General features: G+C 47.9%; 1 protein-coding gene across 1 annotated transcript in view; it reads right to left on the bottom strand.

The window, feature by feature from the left end:
- LOC119393230 (ATP-binding cassette sub-family G member 1) overlaps positions 1-1,672 on the bottom strand; it is a 34,297-nt gene extending 32,625 nt beyond the window's left edge. Inside the window, exon 1 of the mRNA XM_037660139.2 lies at positions 1,331-1,672. Coding sequence (XP_037516067.1) covers positions 1,331-1,430 — 100 coding nt within the window. The 5' untranslated portion in view covers positions 1,431-1,672. The remainder of the gene's footprint in view (positions 1-1,330) is intronic.
- Between the last annotated feature and the right edge of the window lie 14,401 nt (positions 1,673-16,073).

The following is a 16,073-nucleotide window of genomic DNA, read 5'->3' on the forward strand; positions in this document are numbered from 1 at the left end:
TATCTCAGTAGCATATCGGCATACGAACCGAACTTCAGCGATGACGTCCGGTCATCTCGCCTCGCCGCGTGATCGAGCTACGAAGAGTATTCCTGAAAGGGCATCGCCTTCGAAACTATTTTTCGCCACGACGGACCACACTGGAGGGCGCAGGAAGAGCGAGTGAAAAACAAAGTGAGAGTGAGAAAGCAATTATTTATAAAAAGGCTAAGCCGTATTGAAAACGCCAGAAAGATGAAGGATTGCTCGATGATGCGATAGCACTTCAGCGAACTAATTTCCTAATTGATCACTATTCGTTGGGACTACCATGCAAGCGTATAGGATTACGCATGCAAAGGAAATTCAACATGGCTTGTCATTTTCTTGTAACTCATTTTTAAACTGTAGGCTATTGGAGACATTGGCCATAAGTAAGTACACGCTGACAAATTGGCGATATTGCGTAAACTACGAGTTAAATACATTTGCGAACATACTTGCGCATCTTTGCGCGTGCGAGCAACTTTACGAATGCACGCGCATGCGATCATTTAAGAAAGCTGGCGTGAATACAGGAGCGTGCCCACAGCGTATTCGACTTAGTCGTGTGAACAACGTACAAATACTTTTTACTTGTATGCGCTTTGTATTTCGCACGGATTTTACACATGCTTTTCATCCCTTCATCCCTTCCGGCCAGAGAAGGGTTGCGAATCGGACGTGCGTCTGCATGGCTGACCTCTGTGCCTTTCCTTTCCTCCTCCTCCTCCGCCTGCTCTGAGTTATCTCAAATGAAAGGTGTACAGCAAACGCATTTGTTAAGAAAGGACTGTGAAGCGAGGATATGGCCAATGTTGACAGAGATAGAACATTTAAGGAACGAGATAAAATGGAACAGTTAGAAGCACGTGCTCGCTGCTACTCTATTCATAACACACGGGGATAAGCCTTCAGACGTTATGACTGAAAGATTATTTGAAATAACCACGTGGATTTATACGGAAAAAAATTCGAAACGAAACCAAGTCGTGGATTATAGCAGCAAGACGGTTGGTGAACATTCATGTTGAAGCACAAGCGCACATAAAACGGGGACCGAAGATATAAGAACTTGACAGGACAGCGCTTCAACATGAACATCGTGGATTATACATGATGTGCATTTTAAGGGTGAGGATAAAAAGAAATTTAGAAAAAAAAAGCTTGAGGCAAAGTGAAGGCTCGTCAAACCTGCCTTTCGCACCTCTTCGTCGAGGTGCAAAAGGGGAGGGAGCGCTTGTCTAGAGCTGTTAACAGGTGACAAAAACACACGTTTCGATAGAGATAGGAAGTCACTGCGTATACGGACCATTTGTGTAGCTGGCTGCTTCAATGGCGCAGAAAGTTCCAGCCAAGGTGTCGGAGGGTCGGCAGGACGCCATCGCAGGAAGCATATCGCCGGACACCATCGCAATCACGCACAGATAAGAACGACAACGACGCTGCTGCAACCGATTTCATCTAAACCAGAGGCACGCGCACCGATCCGCGTGGCGTCCGTCTTCGCGACGGACGTTCGACGGGCGATTCGCAAAACAAGCTTCTCTCCGCGCGATGCTTGCTCTTCGACGACTCGGGCAGTTGACTCTGCGGTCGCGCAGCAACTAAGAATGAAAGATGAAACGATTACGCGAAAGTTGTCGCAGAATGGTGCGTGCACGCGAATTCGATCGCTCAGACTCGAGGCATCGGAAGCGGAATCGTTTCAACACTCGTTTGGCTTCGTCCCAGCGTCGGTTAATACGTGCGCATAAAGAAGTGAAGCGAGTATGAACCGGCGCCAATGAGAAGGCACGCAATACCACGTCTCCCCGAAGGAGGCAGAAAGAGCAGGTTTGGCCTTCGGGCTGACGTCACTCCTGCGGCACGAAGGAGAGCGAAGCGTCCGCAGTAGGTTCGTAGGTTTCTGAACTCTGCCGGTGGGCAGGAGAGGAGTTTCCAAGGCGACCGTGGGCAACAGGCATTGGTATACGCGTAGTTCACGGCCTACCGGTGGCAACTTTTGTTGAGAGCAGCGGGTTGGACCTTGCTTCTCCAGACCGAACGCAGGGATGCGCTTTCGCCGCTGCGGCTTGTTCGAACAGCCAGCTCCTCCTCTCTTGCTCTCCTCTGTGTTACACTAAACGAGAGCTCTGCGCGCGCTGCATTTTAACAGCGTAGCTGTTTAAGCCGGAGGTTAGGCCTTTCGGTGTGCACAGAAAAATCTCACCGAGCGATCCCGTCACCATGCGTCGCCTAGCAACGCGTTGAATGAAGGAAAGGAGGAGGAGAGGAGAATAGAAGTGGAGAGGAGGAGGAGAAGAAATGAATCAAACGAAGTAAAATTTATTGGTGAGGCGGGATTCGAACCCGGCGAGCGTGGTAACCACTCGGCTATCGAGGCACGCAAGGAGAACAAGCATTTATGGGAACCATACGATTGCTTTGCTATCGGCGAGAGAACGATAAAAAGGTAGAATAAAGAGCGAGAAAAAAAAAGAGAAACAGAAAGAGTACAAAACACAGAGAAAGAAAGAGAACGAAATAGAGAGAGAGAGAGAGAGAGAGAGGAGAGAGAGAGAGAGAGAGAGAGAGAGAGAGAGAGAGAAAGGGAAGGAGAGTGAAAGAAAGGATAGCATAGCCACGTATACTACAGTATAGCAAGGGGCGGGAAAGGAAAGTGAGGGAGAGGAGCAGGGGAAGGTCACCAGCTATGCTGTTTCCAGTCTTCGCACCAGTAGTACGTACCTGCCCCATTTCTTCTTTTTTTTTTTTAATTTTCGCAACTGCTCCCCCGCCTGACGGCGTGATGGCATAATTGAACGGGTAACACTTGCATATCTCATAACGCGGCACCCGTACTTCGCGTGACCTTGTTTGCTGTTTATTAGTCGCAAAAATAATTGGTAAGGTAAGGGTAGGATGTGTCCACTCTTGCCTGCTTTTCAACGATGCTCCGGCAGCTCTCCGAAATGCAGACGGCAGCCTCAATATACCGCTCAAAGGCGTCAGCTGCCCCATGTCCCTATAAGCGTTGAGTTTCCTACAATACTTACTAGAGAGAACTCTGGCGCTAGTGTCTGCGGGAGCTGCAACGCATGGCGCTTCAGCCAGCATGAGAGTGATGGGTAGTACAAGGATTTGTGTAAACTTCGTTCTTTCGGCTCCGTTTGGCTCCGCGTCGCCTGCATCCACTTTGTCGCAAAACGAAGTTCAGCAAAAGTCAGTAGTTCCACTTCACCACTTTAACTTCTTCAGGCTCCCCAATTCAAATCTGGTCACGAAATTCACAGCGGTCTATTCTTTTATCCGAAGCGAACTCCAGAACACAGCAATAAACAAAGTCACAAGTGCGTTCGAAGCCTGCAAGTATGAAGACTAGGCAAATAATAATAATAACAATAATAATAACTGGGGTTTAACGTCCCAAAACCACGATATGATTATGAGAGACGCCGTAGTGGAGGGCTCCGGAAATTTCGACCAACTGAGGTTCTTTAACGTGCACCTAAATCTAAGTACACGGGCCTCAAACATTTTCGCCCCCATCGAAAATGCAGCCGCCGCGGCCGGGATTCGATCCCGCGACCTTCGGGTCAGCATTCGAGCGCCATAACCACTAGACCGCAGTGGCGGGGCACTAGGCAAATCCGCGTACTACCCATCATTCCCATGGTGGCTGAACGATCGCAGCGCCAGAGTCCCCTTTGTTAATTTTAGGAAACTCTATGCCTATAAGTACGCAGGGATATTGCACGAGCAAGAGAGAGAGAGAAATAGATGAAAAGGAAGAGGCAGGGAGGTTAACCTGGTGCGAGCGACCGGTTTGCTACCCTGCACAGGGGTGGGGATATAGGGGTCGGAAAGAGGACAGAGAGAGAGGGAGATAAAATAAAAACAAAACAAAACATGCACACATGCACACACATGCAGGACGTCCTATCACAGCCGTTCTGATAGCCCGGTTGAACGCAGAAAGCGCATTAGCGCCTGCACAGCCTTCTTCTGAGACGTAAAGTCCTGTCGGTGGCGCAGGATTCTTTCATCCGAAAGAGTTCGGTCATCCAATTTGTCAAGCGCGTTGCAAAGCGACTGTCTCTGCGAACAGTACTGTGGACAGTCGCACAGAATATGCTTAATTGTTTCATCACTTCCGCAGTGGTCACAAGCTGCGGTGTCGGCCATTCCTATGCGGAACGCGTACGCACAGGTAAATGCGACACCCAACCATAACCTGCACAGAAGGGTAGCGTCACCTCGACGAAGTCCTGGGGGAATTCGAAGGCTGAGAGTTGGGTCTAGGGCATATAGTCGTGCGTGCTGGAAGTGTGGCTCGTTCCACTGCGACGTGGTGAGTTGGCGAGCAAGCACGCAGAGCTTCCGTGCAGCGTCAGTTCTGGAGAGCGGTATTAAGAGTTGATCGTTTTCAGTATGGGCGGAACGGGCTGCTTGATCGGCCCGTTCATTGCCGATAATTCCACAGTGACTTGGAAGCCACTGAAAAGTTATTTCATGCCCTTTCTCAGTTAAATGGTGCGTCTCTTCTGCAATCTCAAATACAAGTTGTTCGTGCGGGCCGCGTCGTAAAGGTGACAGAAGAGACTGTAGTGCCGCCTTGGAGTCACTGAACATAGTCCATTTTTGTGCCCGTTCATCACTTATGAAATGTAATGCGACACGAAGTGCTGCGAGCTCCGCTGCCGTCGATGTCGTAAGGTGGGAGGTCTTGAATTTGATTGTTGTGGCTTTAATCGGTATCACAACTGCTGCAGTTGAGCTGTTTGGCAAAACGGATCCGTCAGTGTATACGTGTACATAGCCTTGATACTTCTCATATAGCAGGAGTAAAGCGAGCTGTTTAAGGGCAGGTGACGACATTTCCGCTTTTTTCCGGATGCCAGGTATTGTTAGGCTGATGTTGGGCTGAGTCAGGCACCACGGAGGAATCGAAGGTCTCGCGGCGGGCATGAAGCATGTTGGTAAAGACTCGCGATACGCGGTTACCGTTTGGCAAAAAGATGCGCGTGGTCTGTCTGCTGGTAGAGAGGCTAGGTGGTGGCGGGGAGTCCGAGCCAGATGCCTTATATGTGTCCTGAGTGTTTCAACGTCAATGTGTGTCTTGATGAGATGGTCTCCGGCGATCGCTATAGAAGCCGCCGTCGATGCACTACGAGGCAAGCCTAGGCAAATCCGGAGTGCCTGGGCCTGAACACTTTGTAACGTTCGTAGGCTTGTTTTGCTTGCATTCGTTAATGCAGGCAAGCTGTACCGCAGGAAGCCGAGAAAAAGTACCCTGTACAGCTGTAGCATGGCACTTGGGGACATTCCCCAAGTCTTCCCAGCGAAAAACTTCAACAGATGACAAATGCCAATCAACCGCTTTTTTAGGTACGATACGTGATGGCTCCATGATATGTCTCTGTCAATTATGACACCCAGAAACTTGTGTGATCGAATATACGGTATAGCTTGGCCATTGATTATTACGCTGTAGTTATTCATAGGCTTGCGCGTAAACGCCACGAGAGCGCACTTCTCGGAAGAAATTTCCAAGCCTCTGTTACGGAGGTAATGGGCAGTTTGAGTGGCAGCTCTTTGAATTCTCGCTCGCAACTGTAGGCGTGTTACGGCGGACGTCCAAATGCAGAGATCATCCGCGTACATTGATATCCTAACTGTGCTTGGCAGGTGCTCAAGGAGGGCAATCAGCGTAACATTGAACAGCACAGGACTGAGTACGCCGCCCTGAGGGACGCCACGGTAGCTATAATGTTGAGATGTTTGGCCGTCCTCGGTGCTCACAAAAAAGGACCGCATTGAGAGATAGCTACGTATCCAACGTAACATCCGACCGCCTATTCCTACCTCTTCGAGAGCGGTGAGGATGGCTTCATGCGTAACGTTGTCATACGCCCCTTTGACGTCGAGGAACAAAGAAGCGCAGAGACGCTTTCGGCCTTTCTCGTGTTGAACGTAGGTGACCAGGTCGACTACGTTGTCAATCGATGATCGACCACGTCGAAATCCTGCCATGGCATCTGGGTAGGTATTGTTGCACTCCAAGTACCACTCCAGGCGTCCGAGGATCATCCTCTCCATAACTTTGCCTACACAACTGGCCAATGCGATGGGGCGGTAGGATGAGAGCTCCAACGGTGACTTGCCCGGCTTTAGCAGTGGAACCAGGCGACTAGTCTTCCAGCTTGTCGGGAGCGTGCCATCTTGCCAGGATTTGTTGTACAGCTCCAGGAGAAAAGTTCTCGCGCGTTCGCCCAGATGACACAGGGCTCTGTACGAAATTCCGTCGGGCCCTGGTGCCGACGCGTGTCCACACAAATCTAGTGCTGCCTTGAGTTCATGGATGGAAAATGGCAAATCCATGCGGGGATCTCGTGGTTGTGGACAGATGCTCGAGGGTAATAGGCTGTTTGGTGCTGTGAGTTGCCCAGATAATCTGGCACAAAATTCTTCTGCAACGTCAACATCTGGGCGCTTTTGAGAGAGAGCTAGCGCCTTGAATGGTGACCGCTGAATGGGTTTTGTGCGCAGACCTCGTACCGTCCTCCACAATAGCGATAGAGGTTTACGAGGGTCAAGGGACTCGCAAAAAACCGTCCAACGTTGCGATTCGAGTTTATCTATGCGGCGCTGAATCTTCTTCTGTAGACGTCGAGCGGTCCGTAAGTCTTCCATTGCCTCGGTGCGTCGGTATCTTCGTTCAGCACGTCGTCGGATTGCTCGAAGTCGCTCTAACTCGACGTCAAATTCCGTTAATTTCGAAGAGCATGTGAGAGTACGCGTGGTATCGTGTATCGTGCTCTTGATTATCTCCTCTAAGGCAAGTGAGCTATTCGCTTGACATTGCTCTTCCATGCGAGACTGAAATTTTGTCCAGTCCACTCTTTGAATGCTATTGCGTATCTTAGAAGTGGAGAATCCTTCAATCTTGACATATGTGGGAATGTGGTCACTCCCATGCGTTTCTATGTCCGGGAACCACCCAGCACGCCTGGCGAGGCTTCGTGACACAAACGCCAAGTCAAGACAGCTGCTATACGTTGAACCACGCAGAAATGTTGGACTGCCGTCATTTAGCAAGAATAGTTCATTGTCGGAAGCGAAGGACACCAAATTTCTGCCTTTAGCATTGATCTTGCTACTTCCCCAGAGTGTATGGTGAGCGTTGAAGTCCCCGATGATAACGCACGGGTGGGGAGATGATGACAGGATGCCTTGTAGTCTTTTATCGTCAAATCGACTTGATGGAGATAGGTAAGCGCCCACAACCGTGACGGTAAGCCTCTTCTTCACTGTTACACATATATATTGATTGTCGTCATGAGGTGATACCGGTAGATGAATGTAAGTAAGGTCGCGGCGAATAAACATCAGAACCTTGCTGTTTTCAGCAGTTGTTGAGGACATGAATGGTTCATATCCGGAGAGTCTGATTGCGTTCGGCAAGTTCGGCTCGCAGATGATGATGATGGGAAACATGTTGATGTACACGAACCGGCGGAAATCGGCGATGCGTGATCTCAGTCCCCGGGCATTCCACTGGAAAATCACTGCCTTTCGGACCTCTTCCCTGAAAGACAGTGGTGGGTGAGCCATTATCTACTCAAGGCTGCCAGTACTGGACTCAGAGCGTCCAGTACTTGGAGTGCACTTCTGGCTGATGTTGTATGCATGTTGCTCAACAACACGCGAATGGCATTAATTAAGGGTCGCAGAAGAGCTATCACTTGCTGATCTGTATTCGGCAAGTCCTCTGTGTAGCAGCTTGGTCTGATGAAGGCGGCTTCCGCTGTGGTTCTTCCACACGTCGGGTACGCGTAAGTGGCGGCCATTCTTTGGTAGAGAGAGATCTGCCCATTTTCTCTTTTCCAACGTCTGCGATTGCCGTGCTGGAAACTGCAGCTGGCGGTGTTCCCGAATGGGTCGACTTACTTCCTGAAGTCGGCGCTGTCCGTCGTGAAGAGCTTCGACGGCGACGTCGTCTTCGCCGGACTTTCTCAGCGGCTTCTTTGTGTGTTGAGCTGTCTCGCACCATTTGCTTAAGAATAGAAATCTCTTTCTTTATGCGCGGACAGTCTTTGGAAGAAGCGCTGTGAGCACCTTGACAGTTAGGACACTTCAATAGGGTTGCGCTACAGTTGTCTTCCGAGTGCGGTTCTGCACACCGGGGGCACACTGCCGAGTTCCTGCAGACACCCTTCACATGGCCGATCTTCTGGCAGTTGAAGCATTGCATAGGTTTAGGGATAAATGGTCGAACCTGGTGACGAAAGTGGCCAACCTTCACGTAGGAGGGAAGACAGTCACCTTTGAACGTTACCCTCACACACCGTGTATTGCCAAGGCGGCCGACGTTCACAATGACGTTGTCTTGACTCGCTGGTTTTATAAGCACTGGAAGGTCGACGTTAGGGATTTCAGTATCAATGTCGTAAATGACTCCTGTTGTGGTAGCACCATCGGCTGGTATGATGGACTTGACTGTGATGTTTCCCAGTTTCGTTACTTGCTGCAGCGTGCTCAGCGCACTCGGGTTCATCACATCGACTGCCAGGATGTTTCTCCTTGTGTTTAGCCGTACATCTTTGATCTCGTTCGGCACGGTGTTCTCAAGATACAAGGAGAGCGCTTGCCTGTTCAGGACACGTAGACTGTCGGTAGCGTTCTGCGGCACAAACAGGATGGAATGAGGCCATCTCTGAGGCGCTGTTTTCACGGTGGCCGTGCTTGAGGCCGAAGATGCGTTGATGATCCTTCGTTTGGCCTTGCGGTACAGGACGGGTTGAAAGCCGTCTTCCGAGGACTCGTCGCCTGATGCGGAGTACAGCTCGGTGTCATCGCTCTCGCTAGATGTGTTTCCTCGCTTCCTCGAACCAATGCCCGCGGTCGAACCGGAACCGGACGGTGCCTCGTGAGGTTGTACATCCATCACCGCGATGTACGGGGCGATAGACCCCACAAATGCAGCGAAAAGTCCAGAAAATACAGAGACGAGCAAGATGTGTTCCACAAAGAATCACTTCGTCTTCCTTCACTTCACTAAGCCAGTGGCATAGCCGGAAATTTTAAATTTTTTTCGGGGGGGGGGGGGGGGGATTCAGTAACACTGATAGTTGGGCAAGTTGGTATGGGTTCATGATTAAACTCGGCGCAACGGACACGATATACACGATCCTCGTGTATTCTTCGTTTGTATATCGTGTCCGTTGCGCCGAGGTTAATCAGGAGGGGTTCCACCATACTTCATGTATGTTCGTGCGTGCATTTTTAAGTGTGCGTGCATATATAGAAATGCAAAAATTTTAAACTTTCAGGGGGTGGGGGGTTGCACCCTTCCCCCACCCCTGGCTACGCCTGCATTAAGCCTACAAAATATATAGGCAAGAAAAACCCCAAGCATGACGAAGAACCACACCAAGCCAGGAGGAGGGATTAAGACACAGGGACGCTAAAATTCAATAGCAGCATCACTACGCGCGAAGCACACGAATGTGATTTTCCAAGCGTCTCAGAACCACGCAGAGGTGTGGAATTCACAGGAGAGATCTACAAATCAGGTGTCGCATTCCGAAATGTGCTTTAGCTCCTTGTTTACTTGGGTCTGGAGACTTAAATTTCTTTTAGCGTGCTCGACCGTTACGATGTTTATGTCGCTGGCACACTACGCACCGTCACCGAGCAACCACGATACGGTCGTTGGGACAACAGCCAATCGCTAGATGTGCTGTCTTAAGGCGGAAAGCTTGGTGAATTTGTCCTCCAATTACAGCTCCGGTCGTATAGCTTCAATGACGCTGCACGCTATTTGCGCACTGAGGCGCGCGGTGTAAGCAATAAATATATTGTGTCTCTCGATCAAGGTTCCTCGGCCAACACTAAGCGGGCAACTAGTAAACAAGCGGCTCCGTTTTATTTTTATTCACGTCGGACAAATTACATACCACGCTACTACGTATGCTTCAAGGTCCTTCTCCAGCGCTGTGAACGAGTTTCTAATGCTTTGGCTCCGCATAATTTTGCCAGCTCTAGTGGAGCGGTCTTACCGTTACCGACAGAAACACGAGGTCGCCGGCAGTTACAGCGGCACAATTAATAATTCGTGGCACTTATGCCTGCAGGCAGTAACGTAGCTCTCTAAAGCTGGAAATCAATTGCCCTTGGAGGAGCCGAGAAGAGACAACTTAAGCACTGATCTTCATATGCCTGGGAGTACTACCGATTATTTTGGCACCCAGAATGAAAGCTTCCGGTGTAACCCTGTAATGTCGAATGCGTCATGTACGCCACGCTGAGTTCGATGTCTCAAGCTTCTGATTTAAGCACGAAAGGTTAATGCATCGACAACAATAAAATTTCTGATATACTCGAGCGTCTTTTAGCTCAGAAAACAGTTGTTTATAAACTAATGACCCTACTAATAAGAACGCAAATGATACTACATTTCATCCTTTGTTTTTGGTAGACATGCACTTTACATGACTACATGTTAAGCTCAACAATTGTATTTCTTTTTCTTTTTTTGAAGTGCAACTGTGTTTGGGCATTACAGGGTTAAAGAACCCGAGGTGGTCGAACTTACCTGGAAGCCTGCACTAGGGGCTTAGCTGATCTCAGCCTGAACGCTCTGCAGCTTTGAACCCCACAACCATCAACCAGTTCTGAGGCACTGCCCGTGCCTCCTTTATTCTTTAAAAACGTATTCTTTAAAACTCTACTTGCGTAAGCTTCGCGGTAGTAGATTAATTATGAAAACAAAGACTAAATTCATATAGGTCTTTCCGGGATAACCCGATTTCACAGGCTGTTAGTTTGTATACGTTGCTGCATTTTGCAATTTGTAAGCTTTGTTGTTTGTTTATTGCTTGTACTTTTTGTCTTGTAATTACTGATGCCCCTTACTCAATGCCCTTCAATTGGCTTGTAAGGCAGTTTAAGTAAATAATAAATAAATAAAAATTTTCAATAAGTTTCGCGACGGAATCACAGCGCATGGACGTTAGTGTTACGTCACACATTCCAAGTATTTTTCTCTTAGCGCGGGGACCTTCTGGCTCAGTGAGTGTTACGCGTTTAGGTTGTCGGTTATCATTAGATGTTATTTCACCTATTTCATTGCAGCGTTCTGGCTGTCTCTTCGGATTTGTTTCTATAACACAATCCTCTATAGTATTGCGGTTACTGTTACCCATACCTTCGACGACTCCAGTTATTTTAATCTCTTGCCCAGCATTATATCATCAATATATTAAGCGTCTCTTACTTAGCTCAACCACTGACTAAGTAATACTTGCATCCGCTTTAAAGCCGAGGGCCACTGAGAGGTAGACGCATTCTTCAAGCTTTGCTGGATGAATATCATGCATAGGCGATGGGTGGACGCTATGACGTCCATCCATCCGAGGCGGGGAACCGTGCGCCAACAGACTAGAAAATTTATTATTGTTAATTATTATTATTATTATTATTATTATTATTATTATTATTATTATTATTATTATTCTTATTATTATTTATATTAGTATTATTATTATTATATTATTATTATTGTTGTTGTGTTGTTGTTGTTGTTGTTGTTGTTGTTCTCATCTGAACTGATCAGTGCACTAGAAGCATAAGATCACGCACGCAGCAATCTAAATGTTCTCCATCCAGCGAGTGGAAGGAAGAGTTCAGCTTCTTTCGAACTCCCTCTAAACGCCTATATAAACGGGATCATAGTTCGTATATTGAATTCTTAGAAAAAAGCGCCTCTGACAGGCCGGCTGAGTTTTGGAAGTATGTACGTAAACGGTCTAGCAAAAGCGGAGAGTCCTTCAGACTACTGGACTCAAATGGGGTAGAAGTGCATGCCGTCGCTGACTGTTTTGCCACGCATTTCTCATCCGTTTATAAGGCCTCAGACTCTAGCACTGATATCAGACAACAGCCCAAGGCGGTTAGCTCATCCAGTGCTTTGTCGCTGGATTAAAATCTTATCTGCGAATGCATTAAGCGCCTAAAATCATCCTTATCATGTGGGCCAGATGGCATCCCCTCCGCCATACTAAAAGCTTATGGTAGTATATTTGTCCCAGTACTGACTACGATATTTAATAACTGCCTGGGCACTTCCACATTTCCTAGCATGTGGAAACTGCTCGTGTTTTTCCAGTATTTAAGTCGGGCTCTAAACAGATGCTTCTAATTATCGCCCGATTTCTCTACTATGTGCCACATCAAAGATCTTCGAGCTGGCTCTTCACAACATATTGTCTTTAGTGTGAAAAACTCATTGATTCCTAATCAACATGGTTTTCTCGCTGGCCGCTCAAACTACCACAAATCTTGCTAGTTTCATGACGCAGATCTCCACACCTATTTCTCAGAGAGGACAGGTTGACGTAATTTACTGTGACCTGAGCAAGGCTTTTGACGTAGTCAGCCACACACTGATTATGGTTAAACTTGCGCACTTTGATGTGACCTTGTCAGCTGTGAATCTCCATGCAGGAGCTATCTGCTCAATAGATATTGTTATGTAGCCGTAAATGGCCAAACGTCTTCTTTGTATAAAGTGACTAGTGGGGTCCTTCAAGGGTCGGTATTAATGCCCACTCCTATTTTAATTTTCGTTAATGATGTTTCTTTTGCCATTCGTAATTCTTCTTTCCTCTTGTATGCCGATGACATCAAGATTTTTAAGGAAATTCATTCAGTTAACGACTGTCGCTTGCTGCAGTCAGACTTGCGCTCTTTTTCCGAATGGCGCAACGGTAATAACCTTTCTCTGAATACCTCGAAGACAAAATTCATGTCTATCACTCGCAAACATCTAGCGTGTCATTTCAATACTCTCTCAATTCGGTGTCCTTATGCAAGGTTTATGAGATGAGTGATCTTGGTGTTGTTGTTGACAGCGCGTTAAACTTTTCTTCTCACGTTTAGCGTGCTGCTATGCGGGGCCTTCGTTCTCTCGGATGTGTTTGTAGAATATCTCAAGAATTCAGGTCTCCCATGGCCCTCCACAAATTGTACACGGCAATATGTCTTCCACAACTTGAGTATGCGTCCGTGATATGGAATGGCATTGCTCAATCCAGTGGTAACACCATTGAACGAGTTCAGAAAAAATTCCTCCGCATATATAACCATCGCTTTGCTAAAAATGACTCTGGATCTCGTTCAAATACTGCTGAATTATTATCAGTGCCATCACTTCACTGCCGACGAAATCGCTCTGATCTCTTATTTCTTTACAAGCTAGTCCACGGTATCATATCCTGCCTTGTACTTCTCAATTGTGTAAATTTTCGAATTCCGCGTAAGTTAACCAGAGAGAACAGACCGTTTAATGTACCCGCCTGCTTCTTCCCACACTCTACCGTTTACAGAATACGAAGTCTCTATAATGTTAATTTTCTTGACTTTGACGTTTTTCATAGCCCACAATCATTGTTTTTATCCGAGCTTTGCACTGTTTTGACATAGTGTGGCACAATGAACAAAGTCTTCCCTTCTCAGTCTTTCCACATAGTTGTATATATCTAATCTAATTTTTTATTCCCCGTCAATATTTCTCGTGTTGTCTTATTTTACTCCTCCCCTTTTGTGTTTATTTCTCTTTGTCTACATGTTTTTGCTCTTTTTGTTTCTGAAAACTGTCTGTATTATATTGTTTATTTTTATTGTTTTTTTTTGCGTGCGCCAGCACACAGACCTTACGGTTGTTCCTGGGCACGTTAAATAATTGATTGATTGATTGATTGATTGATTGATTGATTGATTGATTGGTTGATTGATTGATTGATTGATTGATTGATTGATTGATTGATTGATTGATTGATTGATTGATTGATTGATTGATTGATTGATTGATTGATTGATTGATTGATTGATTGATTGATGTTGTTGTTGTTTCACATAATGTCTTGTCTACCGCCGTTAAAATTTTTCGTATGAAAAAAAAAAACTAATTCACAGCCCAACATTCCGCACCTTACGGCAGGGTAACCTTAGTTTTCAAGCTGTTTATTTCTAACGTGATAACGTTAAGGAGCTCGTTTCGCAGGAATTCCGGTATCGGCGTCGTTGGTTGTGAGCGAAAAAACATCAGACAACGGAATATCAAGGAATCTGCAAATAAAATAAATAACAGAAATGTTCGTCCCGAGTGAGAACCGAACCCAGGCCTTCTGCCTGGCAAGCAGGTGTTCTACCACACAGCCACGCCTCTGCTGGGAACTGCACTGAAAGTAACTTTCATGCTTCCCAAAAATACGCGTCCTGTATACAGCTGTCACGGTACGAGATGCAATGTCGCAGTAATATTGCGTGGTACAAGCGTACATTGCCATCGGGCATCACACCATGTGAATATCGTATATTATAACGGCTTGGTGGTTTAAAGCCAGCTAAACATTACAAAAGGCACACATATTACTGCGCGTATTCCATTAATACCCCATAGTGGGTGCATCGCAACTTCGAAAAAGTTTCTCGCGCATAATTGCTCCTGGTTTAAAGCATGCTACCCATTATATAAGGCACATACCTTAGTGCGCTCATTTCGTTACACACACGTAGTGGGTGCACTGACACTTTGAAAAAAAAAATGTCACGCGCACAGAGACGTTTTCTCACGCCACCGGTTCTTGACACGCTTGTGTGGATTGTGTGTCGTCTACAAGCGCCAACCACACTGCGGTGTCTTCCTCATCGGCGAGTTTTGGTGGGTCATCAGTGTCAAGTGGCGCACGACAACGAGGACGGCCACGAAAGACGGAGGCAGAGAAGGCAGACACCAAAGCTCGGCGTGTTGCGGCAAAAACATGGCTGATCCCTCCGTCATAGGAATCGGTATAACACGAAAGTGAAACGTTCTAGACAGAACTCGTGCCTTATCGTGTAGCGATATATGAGAGCTTGTACAATGTCTATTCGTGTTTGGCAGCTATAGCACCGATTGGCGTGGATGCACCCATGTTGACGCCTAGCTCGTAGAGGTTTTAGCTTGAGCCGCAAACGCGTGCGTCCCGCTGGCCTCTGCTCGCTCCATCAAGGCACGACATTCGCCCGTCGAAATAGTTGCCCTCTCTGCAACGCGTATTGCAGCAGTTTTGTTAGTTGGTGCTCTCGCAATCGAGTAGTCGGCGGCGGATAAATACCGTTGGTGCTGTTGCCGCACTGCTCCGATGAGCCGCGCACGCTGACACGAAGCGAAAAGGCAATAACGTAACTGCGTCTAGGGTGCCTCGGCGACGTCAGCGCGGCCAGTGTCCCCGCTGGTATCGAGACGCCTTTAACCATGACCTCCGACATCGCGCGCAATCTCGGAGTAAGCGCTCATAAGTGTCGATCGTGGCGCATTACTTCTTTTTACCTTTCACAGACGGCGGCACAGCCCCGCTCCGCCCCGCCTACCTACGCCGCCAACAGAGAGCACCGTGCGAGAGAGAATGTGTGAAAGATATAAGGCGCGTTGCGGCCCGTCGCGGCCGCAACGTCGGGGGTTCGATTCCCAGCGGCGGGTCTTTTTCTTGGTTTTCTTCTTTCTCACCCGCTGGCGTCCATTTCATGAACGTCATATCCGGTAACGGGAGTACTTGGTGGGCCCCGGCATAAAACACTTTCGTGTTAAAAAAAAACATACACATAGCCAGGAGGTTCATAACTCCGGCACTGTGTGTGACTCTCGTGTCCTTCCAGCACGTCTCGTTTCCACAACACCCGATGTATCTATCATAGTAGGTATTAGAGCACTGCACGGGCCCGGGCCGGCCCGAAAGCCCGGGCCCGGCCCGGCCCGCGGGCCGGGCCGGGCCGGGTAAGGGGTTGTTGGATCGGGCCCGGGCCGGGCTCGGGCCCGTGATCTTCGGGCTCGGGTCGGGCTCGGGCCTGAGCCAGGCCCGTATTAGGCCCGGGTCTCATACGTATATGTATAATTGCGTGTGTACGTTGTGTGGCTTTGTTTTGTTATTTTGTGGGGTTTAACTTCCCGAAGCGACCCAGGCTATATGAGACGCCGTTGTTGAGGGCTCCGGGTAATTTAACCACCTGGAGTGCATTGGCGTGCACAG

This window comes from Rhipicephalus sanguineus, chromosome 5 (genome assembly GCF_013339695.2).
Source record: "Rhipicephalus sanguineus isolate Rsan-2018 chromosome 5, BIME_Rsan_1.4, whole genome shotgun sequence".
Lineage (NCBI taxonomy): Eukaryota > Metazoa > Arthropoda > Arachnida > Ixodida > Ixodidae > Rhipicephalus > Rhipicephalus sanguineus.